The 14,757-nt window shown below is 40.3% G+C and overlaps 1 protein-coding gene across 1 annotated transcript in view; it reads right to left on the bottom strand.

Annotated features, from left to right (window-relative positions):
* L3MBTL3 (L3MBTL histone methyl-lysine binding protein 3) overlaps positions 1 to 14,757 on the bottom strand; it is a 165,136-nt gene that overhangs the window by 97,529 nt on the left and 52,850 nt on the right. The window contains exons 3-7 of the mRNA XM_054996165.1: positions 8,874 to 8,985; positions 6,804 to 6,963; positions 3,973 to 4,108; positions 2,562 to 2,643; positions 1,677 to 1,768 (exon numbers count right to left, since the gene is read on the bottom strand). Of these exons, the coding sequence (XP_054852140.1) occupies positions 1,677 to 1,768; positions 2,562 to 2,643; positions 3,973 to 4,108; positions 6,804 to 6,963; positions 8,874 to 8,985 (582 nt within the window). The remainder of the gene's footprint in view (positions 1 to 1,676; positions 1,769 to 2,561; positions 2,644 to 3,972; positions 4,109 to 6,803; positions 6,964 to 8,873; positions 8,986 to 14,757) is intronic.

The following is a 14,757-nucleotide window of genomic DNA, read 5'->3' as shown; positions in this document are numbered from 1 at the left end:
GTCAATCCATAAACTGTGAGAGAAAAATAGTAATACAGGGTTATTTTAAGGCTTAAAAATATAGTGTTGGATTCCACCTACAATGGTGCAAGGAGAGGAGGGACTGATGAAAATCACCCAGCAGACTTCTCAGTATCCCAAGCTAATTTTGTGTGTCCCCATCCCCATTTGTGGGCTATCTTTGTGCCTCCCATTTCAGGAGGGAGGCATTCTGGGCTGCAGCATGAAAGGGGAGCTAGAGAAGTTGCGCTTCTGTGGATACAGAATTTTTAGGTGAGATCCAAATGTTACTAAGTAACATTTTCTAGTTGTCATTGTCATTCCGGTTCTCCACTGAACTGCAAAGAAATTTGTCACATAAAAATCAATTATATTCCCAGCATCTTAATTATAGTATACATCATTCTCACTTATATTGGAATACAGTTGGAATAGCACCAAAAATAGATATGTAAGAAGACAAAAATGGCTGGAAAATTATGTACAGAAATTACTATAAATTATACAAAATTGAGACAGCATTAATTTTTGCAAAAATATGGGTTTTATGTTCTACAGTTCCCAACATAAAAAACTCATCCCTCGGTATGTTTAGCCTGGTGAGAAGATGATTAAGAGGTGATATGATATATATAAAGAACATAACCAACAGGTTGAAATTAAATCAAAAGAGGTTTTGGCTAAACATTAGGAAGAACTTCCTGACAGTTAGAGCAGTCCCTCAGTGGAACAGGCTTCCTCGGGAGGTGGTGGGCTCTCCTTCTTTGGAGGTTTTTAAGCAGAGGCTAGATGGCCATCTGACAGCAATGCTGATTCTGTGAACCTGGGCAGATCATAATGAGAGGGAGGGCCAGAAGGATTACATCAGTGTTTAGTTCTCGTGGCCCCTTCTTACATGCCCAGGGTAATGCTGATTGCCACTTCGGGGCCAGGAAGCGATTTTCCCCAGGCCATTTTGGCTTGGGATCCCTACGGTATTTTACCATCTCCTGGGCATGGAACAGGGGTCATTGGGGGTGGGAGGTAGTTATGAATTTCCTGCATTGTGCAGATGACCCTGGAGGTCCCTTCCAACCCTATGGTTCTATGATTTAAATTAAAAATTATGTTATATAGTTATAATTTCAACTACTATGGTTGCAAGCTAAGAAGTATTATGGTTCTGGTTTTGTTTTGAACTAACAACTAGTTTCCTACATTTGCTCTAGATGTTTCAACAATTTTTTAAAGACAGCTTCACATGATGCAACATAGGTCACGTGTGCTCATGGCATACCCTACATCATGAGCTAAACATACACACAAATGCTACACATACACATGATGAGGACAAAGAACTATGTGCTCCCAATGTGGGGATAGCTTGTGTGTCTGCCTGTGGGAAAGCTGAGCAAGCTCTACTTTTATACAAAACTCAGAAGAAAGTATAAAGGATGTACAAATCATTTTCATGTTCTTCTTTGCTTTCTACAGGTTCCATGAACACAAGAAGCTGCCTTATGACTCAGATAATTAATCCAGCAAGGTCACTACCACCTCTTCTGACTAGCAATAGTTACCAATATTTGGACATGACATCTTTATTTAGATATCTGCCCTGCAAATTTATTATAATAAATAAAGGATCAAAACTCCTTCTAAGAGACTACCAGCAAGGACTTAGAGAACAGTATTACCTCTTTAAAAATCTTAGAAGGTGCAGCTATAGCCTTTTCTTCTTCCAAGTATGATGACCAACTCCATGCTTTCTTTTCCTTTGACATTAAAGCTGAAATTAGAAATTAACAGCTTTATCTATGCACACAGGAACAGTTTTTCAACAAATAATTGGCATAAGTCACTGGGGGTTATTTATTTAAAGTAGTAGTCATTTATTCAGTTAGAAAGCTCTTCAAACATCTTTTCATACACTTATGAGATACAGCTGATATATGTGTTTAACTTTTAAGATGAAGAGCAGAGCTAAATTTTGCTCAATGTTGATTAATAACTAGCAAAGATACATGATAATTACAAAAAGTGAAAATCCTTGGGAGCAATCAAGCAACTTAATTATCCTAATCACATTTATAGTTAAAAATGCCCCATGAAATGGTATTAATGGAGCTAAAGTGTAAATGAAACTATTAGACAAAATAAAACTTGTAAAGACAATACTTGGAGCTTTTAGTTTTACAAAACTTAAAGCAATTGCTGTATTGCAAATGGATTAGGATCTCATGTAACAGCGAACAGTGGGCCTTTTCTACAAAAGAAGGCACTGATTACATATTTGGGTGCAAGTATAAGGGCAAGACTAGATGTTATCCCTGAGCCAAAATGGCTGTCGAGGGGGGACCTATTTGCCCTGTTGTATGTGCTGCAGTTTTGGCTTGGGAAAATGACACAGGAGGGAAGACTAAAGTCCCTTCCTTCCCCATACCATACTTCTGAGCCAAAACGGGCCATGGTATACTTGGGAATGTTGGTTCCCCAACTTTATGTCTGTCAGGAAAAGGAACATAGTTGGGTGGGAGAATGGATGTAATTATATACCAATGCAATGTCACACATAGACTTACTTTGCTTTAAAATTGCCATCTCTCTTTTCCTTTTGCGTGTTGCTCTTTGAGAAACTCTTAGTATCCTCCCTTCGGGCTTCTCCTCATAAATTGAAAAATTAGAAAATTACTTAATTTACTTTAGTAATAGAGCAAAGGGTAAGGTTTGATCATTTCCCTGAGACTTCTCACAGACACTTAGCATGTTGCATTAATATAACTGATAATGAATACTTAAATATGAATGGTTACACATAAATTAGTATTCCACAAAGACATTTACATTTTGATTGTTCTACAGGTATTAATCACATTCTGCAACCTTAAAAGGCACAAACAAAATTTGACTCCATCTGAATGACTTAAAATGAGTAAAAACCTATACCATGAGTATAGTTAACCTACTAACCCATCAAGTGGGCTATCTTATATACAAATAGCCAAGTGGCCCTAATCTGTGGATACTTAAATTCAGAGATTAGAGCCATGATCAAACAAGACAGATCTTCGGACACAACTGAAAAATGCCATAGGTTTGCAGAAAACTCTGAAATGTAAAAAAATATATTAAAAACATTGGAGTGCTGATACCTTTAACCAGCTACCCTCAGTTTAGCTAGCATTCCAGGCTTGATTTCTGTCAATAAAAGGGAAAGAGCAGGGTTGTTTTGGCCTTTGAGGGAGGACTCATTGGTGCCAGGCCCAAAAGCAACCACCAAATGACTCGATACCACAAGACTTGCATGACTCACCCGGGCCCAGCTAGTTGCTACTGTTCAACAGCAGCCTTCACCCCCAAAAGCAATAGTAGTGCAGTGGTTAGAGTTTCAGAGTAAGATCTGGGAGACCCAGGTTAGAATCACCACTCTGCAATAGAAGTTCACTGTTGACTTTGATTCAGTCACACACTCACAGACTAACCTACCTCATAGGGTTGTTTTGAGAATAAAATGGAGAATGATTAAGCTGCTTTGAGTCCCCATAGTGGAGAAAGGCAGTATAAAATGAGGTAAATGTATAAGTATAGATGAAGGGGGGGGGGCTAGATAAAAGATGTTTAGGGGTTTTGAAGAAGAGAAGGGTGTATGAAAAGGTGAGCATATGAGGGCTGCCAGAGGAGGGAAAGAGTGTGGGGAATGGGATATGAGGGAAAATGAAAGTCACTCCCCCGCCCTGCAAGTCCTTGCAAGTTCCCTACCATGCAACTGGGCCCAGCTTAGCCAGCAACATGCAACTAGGCTACAAGGAAGAGGCTGCTGGGGATGAAAAGGGGGGAAAGGTGAAGATAGGGAGAAGACAAAAAAGAGTGGGAAGGAGGGAAAGAAGCAGGAAAAGGGGGGAAAGCTACAGGGAAACAGAGAAGGGGAAAAGGACGTAGAGGGGAGTGAGTGAGTGAGATGCCTCTACAAGTGAGTCCTCCACTTATACTAACTATTTCCTTTTCTTTCTTCTCTTCTCTGTCCTGTACACATTCTCCCTTTGGGGGTGATTTGGCTTTTCTTTTTAGACCACCCTTAGAATAGTCTTCACCGTTGAATTCTGATACTTCTTTGTCCTCCTTTTGTTCTCTAGAATGAAAATGAAATTACAATGTCTACATTAATTTCTTCCATTTTGAAAAAGCAAAAAGGTTATGACTTCAAAGAATAAATGTAAATAAAGCCCAGAATGTCTGCTTCTGAACACACCATTAAAATAACAAGTGCCAAAAATGTTAATATGAGAGAGACACTACAGCTATTCAGTTGACAGCCTTCACTGAACAGGTGTAGCCTGGTTTAAAGTGTTTGCCTACCTGTCTGTCATTTAAACTGTTTAAAGGGGCATCATAAAGAAAGAACTAACAAACTTTAATATTGACAAATGCAACTAAAATAATAAACTAAAACCCTATGAACCATGAAACATACAAGCTAAAATGAGAAAAACCCAAGCAAAACAAACTGCTGATACTTAAACACAACACAATGAAAGCAAGCATATAATCAGTATTTTGTGGTGATTAGAGTGACTTCATTTATTTGTTACTGAAACAAGATAAGCCTACGTAGATTGGTTTAAATCACGTTTCTCATTGTAAAATTAATGTATTTCTTCAGCAAACACATACATTAACTTGCTGCTATAACAAGCATATCGGTTAGTACTTAAATAGAGCATCTATTGAACCCAAGAGCATGCTCCCAAAAGCTTTGCTCCAACAGTCTACAAGTAAGGCAAAATAAGATAGGTTTAAAGACAAGAGGCAGGTATCTGTCTGTTTTTTCTATACTATTACTACTACGGCTACTAACCAAGGCCCCTTACTTGAAGGCTAAATTTCAAAATCTTTTATAAACAAAAATGAGCAGGTACTTGGTAGCAGGGCAAAATGGTATTTCCCAATCGGATATTTCTTTGCATTGTTTTACTTTCATTTTAAACCAGTGGCTTAATTCCTAAAGTGCTATTCTGTTGGTGCAACTGCAGCTCCTTTGACAGATTGGCTTTTCCATCTGCAGATGAGAGATTTTTGCAAATTCCCCTGTCCTGCTGTAGATCCCTGATTTGCTCCCTGTATTGTTCCTTTGAGTCCACTGACCTACAGGAACACAATTTTGGAGGGGCAGGGGTGGCACAGACAGCAGCAGTAAGAGAGGAGGAGGAGGTGGGGAGGTTTATGTCCTCTAGCATGATGACTACACTCATACTGTTTAGGATACAAATACTTTCAATTTTTATTTAAAATTTTATAACTGACCATTTAATTTTTTTTTAAAAAATAAAAAAATATTTAACTCAAAAAAATCAGGAATTTGATTTACCACCCCAGAAGTGTATTGCGCACAAGTACAGACAATAAAAGCGAGCGACTTGAGCAGTCAGCTAAAGTTTGACTTTAGCTGAAACAACACAATAATTTCCCAATAGTCATTCTACTCTTGCCTCCAAATTTACTATTTACTTACATTTTGTTCCTTGTGGGGGGGGGGGTGTCAATAAGTAGCCCTCATTGTGCGAATTTTAAAAGTCCACTACCATTCATAGCATAAGTCAAGAGAACAGTGTTTTTAGAGCCAACCAGTGGCTGCTAATGCCAGAACTTAAAATGAGACTAACAGCTCTTTGTGACAGCATAGAGGATCAAGCAGTTAAACTAATTCTATTTTCAGGGTTCCACTGAAATCAATGGAACATTCCACGGTAAATGCATTTAGCAGCCAAATGCCTTTTTATCTGCTTACCAATGTTTATTCTTCAAGTACTTTATTTCTGCTATGAAAGTTACAAAAGTTTAGAAAAAGTTCCTAACTCATTAAAGTTATTTGCAGAACTCTCACTAATTTAAATAGTTATGGACAGCATCAAATATATTTTATGTTATAGAGCCTTCAGCAGTCCCAAAAGGAAGAATATTATTTCTCTAAAAATACTCAAGTTAAAACAGGACAACTGTACAATAAAACTATCATGTAGATTTAAAAGTGGCCAATTTAAAGTTGGCCAATTCAATGACAGGGCTGGATCTAGGGTTCCCGGCACCCGGGACAACCCAAGTCCGGCCGCCCTCGCACACACGCATGCACTGCGCACACACGCTCCTGGCGCTGCGTGATGATGTCACTTTGATGTCATCACACAGGGCGGCTGTGCTGCCAGCGGAGCAGCAGCAGCACCGCCGGCTGGGAGGCCACCCGCACCACTCACCTATTCCGCTGAGGGGGCGGGCAGCTTGCCGCAAGCTCCCTGTCCTGTGGGGCAGGCAAATGCCATGGGTGGCCTCCCAACCCTCTGTGCCACTCGCTTGCCTAGCACGACAGGGAGCTCATGGCAAGCCGGCCACCCCCTCAGCGGGACAGGCAAGTGGTGCGGTCGGCCTCCCAACTCTCCATGCCATTCACCTGCCCAACTGAGGGGGCAACCAGCTTGCCACATGCTCCCTGTCCTGCTGGGACGGTGAATGGCACAGGCAGCTGCTCAGCTGCCTGCGCTGCTGCCAGCACGCTCCCGGCAGCTGGCAGCTGCGCTCGGTGCCCCTTCTTTGGCAGCGCTGAGGGCAGACTACCCCCTGCCCCCCCCAGGGATATAGTATCTTTAGTTTGCCATGTTGGCATTATGTTCTCTTATGGCACAACAGCAGTTACGCTAATACATTGTTTTGCATGTGTTAACAGGGGTGGTTTGCCATTGCCTGCCTCTGCAATCCTAGTCTTCGTTGGCGGTCTTCCATCCAGTTACTAACCAAGGCCAACTCTGCTTAGCTTCTGAGGAGATCAGGCTCACCTGTTTTTAATCTGATGGGAACACTTTTGCTTGCAAAGCTTCTCTCCAGTTACAAACTCCTCCATGAAACCAGAATGGGAACAATTTTCGCAGAAATTACTGCCATCCGCTTTAGCAGTTTCCTTCAGGTTGAGTGATATTTCTGTCTTTTCTAAGAAGGCTACGAAATGGAAAGAGGAGTAAATGTTCAGCTGTACAGACTTATTTGTAAACCAAGTCAACAAAAGACATGTTCCCAATTGTCAGTAACAGGATACTTTATACTTGCCTGTTACAGTATAACAGCCAACATTCTAACCAGTCTACATTTAACTATTATTTTCCAGGCCTTTTTTTCAGCTGGAAAACAGTAGAACAGCGTTCTGGCAGCTCCTGAAATCAGTCACATGTCCCGTGGCCCTGCCCTAGGGCTGCCATCCCCCCCGGGCAGGGAATCCCCCGATCCCACCCTTCCACCCCCCGTGCCCACTTACCTGGCTGGCAGGGGGGGGAGCGCTCCCTGGGGCCTCCCCTCCCCGGGTGGTGCACTGCGAGAGCAGGAGGCAGTGGCGGCAGAGAGAGAGCAGGTGGCGGTGGCAAGAGCAGGCTGCTCTCGCCGCCGCCGCTGCAGCCATCATGGCCCAGTCTCTCGTCGCCACCACCACCCCTGTGCAGCCCGTGCTGGCAAAGACAAGGGGCGTGGCGACGGCGAGAGAGAGAGAGCTGCCCAATCTCTCTATCCCTCCCCGGCGTGTGTGATGTCGTCCCACAGGGCACCCTTTGACACTGTGTTGTCACTCCCAGAAATGATGTCATCACGCACGCCGGGAGCATGCGCACACGCACCCATGCTTCGCATGGTGGAGAGATCCAAAGCAGTGAAAGGGTAAGAGCTGGCATCCCAGTCTCCCGCTGGGAGACTTGAGAGACCTGGCAACCCTACCCTGCTACCAGCTGGCCCATGGGGAGATGCCATCTCCCCATGGGCGGGCTGAGGGCAGGAAAGGGCCCTTTCCCTGCCGTGTAAGAGGCAGGGAAAGGGCTCTTTAAATGCCAGCTGGCCTGTGGGGAGATGCCATCTCCCTGCAGGCCGGCTGAGGGAAGGAAAGGGCCCTTTAAGTGCCAGCTGGCTTGCAGGGAGATGCCATCTCCCCGTGGGCCGGCTGAGGGCAGGAAAGGGTAACTGAAGCTGGGGTTTAAATGTCCTATGCTGCGCACTGGCATGGAAAGGGGCATTTAAAGCATGCGGGCTCACTTGGCCTGCTTGGCTGGGATGTCCCTGCCACGCAGCTGAAGCTTGGGTTTAAATGCCCCTTTCTGTGCCACTGCATTGCACACAGAAAGGGGCATTTAAACTCCACCGGCTCACCTCAGCTGCCTGACAGGGAAGTCCCCGCCAAGCAGCTGAAGCGCAGGGGTTTACAATTTAAAGAGCCCTTTGCAGTGGAGCCCTGCATGATGACATCACCTCCCGGAAGTGACATCATTGTGCGGTCCAGGAGCATGGTAGCAACCTCCTGCAGATAGTTGCCTCAGATACTGGCAACTACTACCACGAGTTTCATCACGTTTCCCCAGAAAAAGCCGATTTCTACGAAGAGAATACTGTGGTTTGGTTTGGAAGTACCAGAACTTGAAAAATTAAGATTATGCTAACCACCTTCAAGTATTCTGGAACTGAAGCCAGTATCAGAGATAAGGTACAGTTGATAATCGTGGTAATATAAGAAAATTTTTAGTTTCCATCATCTGGTATTGTAAAAAGGTTTCTCAGGACACATCAGTCTGTAGTCATCATTTACTTTTATTGTATCACACTTATAATTCAGCTTCACAGCTAGAAAGTAATTTGGTTTTCAAACAACCTTTATACAATTATGTACACATGAACACATGAAACTGCCTTATACTGAATCAAATCATTGGTGCATCACGGCCAGTATGGTCTACTAAGACTGGCAGCAGCTCTCACAGTGTGTAACTGGCTTCTTTTTACTAGTTAAAAAGTCTCAGAAATCTTCAACTCTGTCAGGTAAATTAAACTTGTCTTTTGAAAGGCTGTCTAATGCACAAACAAAATTACTAAGTAACCTTCTTGAGCAGTTGGCACCATCCATGTTGTAGTAGCTGTGGCCTTCTTAACACTTTCCATTTCCGTTTCATCTGTGATCACTTCCAACGCTCCAAATTCATTCACCCGAAACTGAGTTTAAAAACAGGTAAAAATTAGAAGAACTACATTTTGTTCTATTTTGCCAGGCTTGCAGGCCCATCTAGTTTTTTTTTTTAAATAAAACTCATCACCATAATTTCCTGCCTAAATTCTATAATCCATACATTAACTTGCAAGCCCCACCCATTTCCAAGTCAATCACAGTCAACAAAATAAGCAGCAACTACTGTGATGGTACATACATTTTGTCTTCTGTCCTGCTTCCCCTTTATGAGGAACAGAATTTGTTTGACCCAGCTCTGACATACGCTAGTTTAGTAGCTATAAAATGTTGTAAGTTTTATTTCTGAACAATAGTAGATACAATCCTGCTATACCAAATTGGTTCCTTCAATCAATGGCTTTAATATAGCCATTGTTTCTGTAAAAGAAAATGGTCTATGATGCTTGAACAGTAATAGGTTTAACAGCCAACAGCTAACAATATCCAGAATGATTAGAATATTTTGTAGAAGAAAAAAATGCATGTACAGGGTACCAACCTTATATTTCATTCCTGTCAGAGTTAATACATAGTAACTGGGATACAGATAGGATGGCATCTGTGTCCATAAGACAAACTACACAGATCCTGTCATGTCTATATTGGTTTAGTCATTTTTACCTCACCCTTCCTCCAAATAGCTTCAAATAGCCACTTACACAGTTCTCCTGCCTCCATTTTATCTTCACAACCACCCTGTGAAATAAATTATGTGGTGAGTGACTTGTCTAAGGTTACCTGAGTTTTAGGGCTGAGATCTGAATCAAGGCCTTTCCAGTTCAACACACAGACTCCTACACCACATTAGATCTATCATGCAAATAGGGCCCTCACTGTTGGATACATCATAGAGCTAAATTAATCCCAAGATGTATCTATTATGCTTCCTCCTCCCTCCCAGTTACTAGTTTTCCTTTGGTAGGCTGTCACCACCCAAACTGAACAGGTTTGAACGTTTACCAGCTGTTTGAGAAGCTGGTGAGTCTCTGAGTGTGTAGATTTCTAGCAAATGGCTTGAGCAGAAGACCTGTATATAAGGACACAACAGTTTAACTTAACTAAAGAAAGAGCTTTATTGGCTTACAGAAGAATATATAAAAGGTAGAGAAATAGAGAGCACTCAGTATATAGGACGTTACCGTAAGATAGGGTTGCAGCTAATACAAAAGAAATAAAAGGCAAGAGCCTAATCTGTAACTATACCTTGAGCATTACCAAACAGACCTGGACATTTCCTACGGGAATGAGTGTTTGTCCTTGAGTGGGTAGGGGATAGACACACACCCGCAGCCGCTAGCACTTTCCCAGCTCCATCCCTAGGACTTCATCTCTCTTCCAAGATGACAGGGTTTTTTTTTTCCAGTTAAACAAACATTCCAAAGAGGTATCTGTCAGAGCAATTGGAGCCAATGGTGTTTTCCCCTGCTGGCTTTATAGGTCTCTCTTCCTTGCTTTCCCAGAGTATGATTAGAAAGATGAATCACAGGCCAGCTTAATATCTGAAATAGGCCTGCAGCTATCAGTACTTTTCATGACAGCATCATTTTGAGAACTGGATCCTAATTTCCTCCGAAAATTAGGATCCAGGTGAACCAAGTAGTAGAATGTGCATTTTTTCCAGTTGCATATGTTTTAGAGACCCCTTTTTTCAGGTGGAAGAGTAGGTCATGCTACCATACTACTGTTACCTCAAGGCTCAATTATTATGGCATATTCAACGTAGTTCTACTCTAGAAGCCACTTGTTATTGGGCTAGCCATTGGGAGAATATTACACCTATTTTCAAATCTCTTCACTGTCTGTAGATGTTTCTTTTAAAAAAAAATTATTGGTGAGCATAATTTCAAACAACATTTCAATTAAACCCTATCTGATTAAATCTAACCTAACCCCCCCCCTTCCCCCCCTCCTTCTTGACTTCCAACAGCTTTCCAACCCTCTACCCCCTTTATTACTTAACATATCCTATATTAAACAATCAAGCATCCCTACATAACAATCCTTACTCTAAGCCCTAATTACTCTATAATCTATACATACTATATTAGTTTTACTGATATTTCTTCGCAAAATTAATAACATACTTACCAAATTAATTTTACTAATACTTCTTCCCATAATTAACAGCATACTTCTCATATCTTATACTTAACCATAATTCAAACTTAATGATAACTAAGTTAATATTCTAACTTAATAACATTTGTTACTCTAAATAATTTCCTCTTCCCTTACTATATGTATGCTATATTACTTTTTCTAATATATCAATCCCACTTCTAAATATCAGTTATAAATTCTACCCCTCCTATAGTTAACTATAATCCTAGCTTAGATTAATATAAACACACATTTCTTCTATTGGTAAAGTCACTTCTCTCTTCTGTTTGTAGTATCATAGTTTAAAAGTTCTCAAACTGCCACAGTTCTCCTTTCACATCCCATTTTTTCTCCAAATATTGTTTCATTTTCGCCCAGTCTGCCATAAATTGTTCTGGGTCTTGGTCTTTAAGTTTTCTTGTCATTTTGTCCATTTCTGCCATGTACAGCAATTTGTAAATCCAGTCCTCTACAGTAGGTACTTCTTGCACTTTCCATTTCTGCGCATACAATAATCTTGCTGCAGCTGTCATATAAAATAATGTTCTGTACTGCACTGGAACATTCTCCATCTCCAAGTTCAGAAGCAACAATTCTGGGTTCTTATTTATTTGTATTTGTAAATTCTCATTTATTACTTCTATTATTTCACCCCAATACTGTTTAGCTACTTCACATGTCCACCACATATGATATAGTGATCCTTCATGCTTTTTACATTTCCAGCACTTGACTGACATATTAGCATTCCCCAGCGCAATTTTTTTTGGTGTTAGGTACCATCTGTATATCATCTTATACACATTTTCTTTAATATTCATGCACGTTGTAATCTTAATTGTATTCTTCCACAAGTGCTCCCAGGACTCCATCGTTATTTCTTTATGAAAGTTTATTGCCCACTTCACCATCTGTACTTTCACTGTTTCATCCTCAGTGTACCATTTTAAAAGTATCTTATAAATCTTTGAAATTTGTTTCTTGCCTTCTTGTAGCATTACTTCCTCCAATTCTGAGTTTTCCATTCTTATTCCTCCTCTTGAACAGTCCGATTTATAAAGATCTCTGATCTGTCTGTATTGAAACCAATTATAACAAGGAGACAATTCTTCTTCTGATTTTATTTTTAACGTTAACTGTTGTATTTGTATTATCTCCTTGTAAGTTAAACATTGCTGTTCGTTATCGACAGTTCTCGGGTCTATTACTTCATACGGGACCACCCAAGAGGGGATTTGATCTTCCAGATACATCTTATATTTCTTCCAGATTGTGAAGAGGCTTCTTCTAATATAATGATGCAGAAACAGAGAGTCCGCTTTTATTTTATCATACCATAGGTATGCATGCCATCCAAATATTTTCTTATAGCCTTCCAATGCCAGAAGTTTGCGATTTTTCAACGTTATCCAATCCTTTATCCATGTCAAACAAATTGCTTCATAATACAGTCTTAGGTTGGGCAGTTGCAAGCCACCTCTTTCTTTCGCATCCTGTAACACTTTCATTTTAACATGTGGTTTCTTGCCTGCCCACACAAAGTTCGAAATTTTTCTTTGCCATTTTTCAAATTGTTTAGAGTCTCGGATAATCGGAATCATTTGTAACAGAAACATCACACGAGGTAACACATTCATTTTTATTGTCGCAATTCTGCCCAACCATGATAGATTCAACTTGTTCCATTTTATCAAGTCTCTCTCTATTTGTATCCACAGCTTCTCATAGTTGTTCTTAAATAAGTCTATATTTTTTGCAGTTAATTCCCAAATATTTTACTTTGTTTGTTACCTCGCAGTCCGTTAATTCCATCAATTCTTGTTGTTTCTGTTTGGTCATATTTTTACATAGTATCTTCGACTTCTTTTTGTTTACGAAAAAACCGGCCAAGTCTCCAAATTCCTTTATCTTCTTTATTACCTTTGGCATATTGTCGATTGGATCCTCTACAATCAACATTATATCATCTGCAAATGCTCTGACCTTGTAGGTAAACTCTCTTATCTTTATACCTCGAATTGTATCGTCCTCTCGTATCTGGATCATCAGTATTTCCAAGATCAATATAAACAACAATGAAGACAATGGGCAGCCCTGCCTTGTACCTTTGTTTATTTTTAGATTTTTTGTCAAATCATCATTCACTACAATCGCTGCACTTTGGTCTTTATAAATTCCTTTAACTGCTTGTATGAACTTTTCTCCCATTTGCAGCTTTTCCATAGTGGCGAACATAAAGTCCCAGTTCAGATTGTCAAATGCTTTTTCTGCGTCTACGGAAAAGAAACCAACCTCTCTATCGCAATGCTTATCATAATATTCAATGGCATTTATTACTGTTCTCAGACTGTCCTTAATTTGACTGTTAGGTAAAAATCCCGCTTGTTCTTCTGCAATGAATTCCGACATCCATCCTTTAATTCTTTCCGCCAATACCTTTGCAAATATTTTATAGTCATTATTCAACAATGAAATTGGTCTATAATTTTTAACATTAGTCAAATCTTGTCCTTCTTTTGGAATCAATGATATGTTGGCCTCCTTCCAAGTGTCAGGAATCTCTTGGTCTTGCATAACACCATTCATTACCTCCTTCAAGAGAGGCACCAGTTCTTGGCCCATTGTTTTATAAAATTTTGCCGTTAATCCGTCTGGACCTGGGGCCTTCCCCAGCTTCGTTGATTGAATAGCTTCTTTTATTTCTTCTTCTGTCACCTCCTTATTCAATCTTTCTTTCCATCCTTCTGAGATTGTCGGAAGTTTCATCTTATCTAGATAATCTGCTATTGAATCTTTGTTCACCTCTTTTTTTTTGGTATAATTGCGTAAAATTTAAAAAAGGCTTTAAAATGGCGACTTGATCACTTAGTAACTTATCATCTTCTCGTATCGTGCTAATAATTTTCTTCTCTTTCCTCTTTTTTAGTTGCCATGCCAAATATTTCCCAGGCTTATTTGCTCCCTCAAACGACCTCTGATTCATCCTCTTTAAATTCCACTCCAATTCTTTATTGTTCATTGCCGATAACTGTTCCTGCAATATTTTAATATCCTGATATATTTTCTTTTTGCCTGGTCTCTTTTTGAGTTGAATCTCTTTGGCTTTAATTTTTTCCATGATTTCTTGTCTTTTTTCCTCCTTTTTCCTCCTATCTCTTGCATTCAAGTCCATTAGTATCCCTCTGATCACAGCCTTATATGTATCCCAAACCTTGTTTGTCGATACTTCTTTATTCAAATTGCATTGCAAAAAGAACTTGGTCTCCCTTCGCAGTAACACAATATTCTCTTCCATTTGTAACAGGTCCTCATTTATTCTCCATCCTCTTCTTTTACTATTCTTACCAAATTTCCACACAATTGGATTATGATCTGAGCCTACCTTTGGCATTATTTCCACCTCTTTAGTCCAAAGCAACAATTCTTTGGAGGCCCAGATCATGTCAATTCTTGATAGTGTAAAATGTCTTGCAGAATAATATGTATATTGTCTACTCTTGGGGTACTGTCTCCTCCATACATCCTCTAAACTTTCCTGTTTCGTGATTGCAAAAAATGACTTTGGTAGTAGTCCTCTTTTCTTTTGTGTAGTCTTAGATTTCTTGTCCTCCTCCAAGTTCGTAACTCCGTTAAAATCGCCTGCCAATATTATTTGATCA

Source organism: Eublepharis macularius, chromosome 1, assembly GCF_028583425.1.
Source record: "Eublepharis macularius isolate TG4126 chromosome 1, MPM_Emac_v1.0, whole genome shotgun sequence".
In the NCBI taxonomy this organism is placed as follows: domain Eukaryota; kingdom Metazoa; phylum Chordata; class Lepidosauria; order Squamata; family Eublepharidae; genus Eublepharis; species Eublepharis macularius.
Note: the sequence above shows the minus strand (reverse complement) of the source record. Positions and strands in the feature narration are given on the sequence as shown.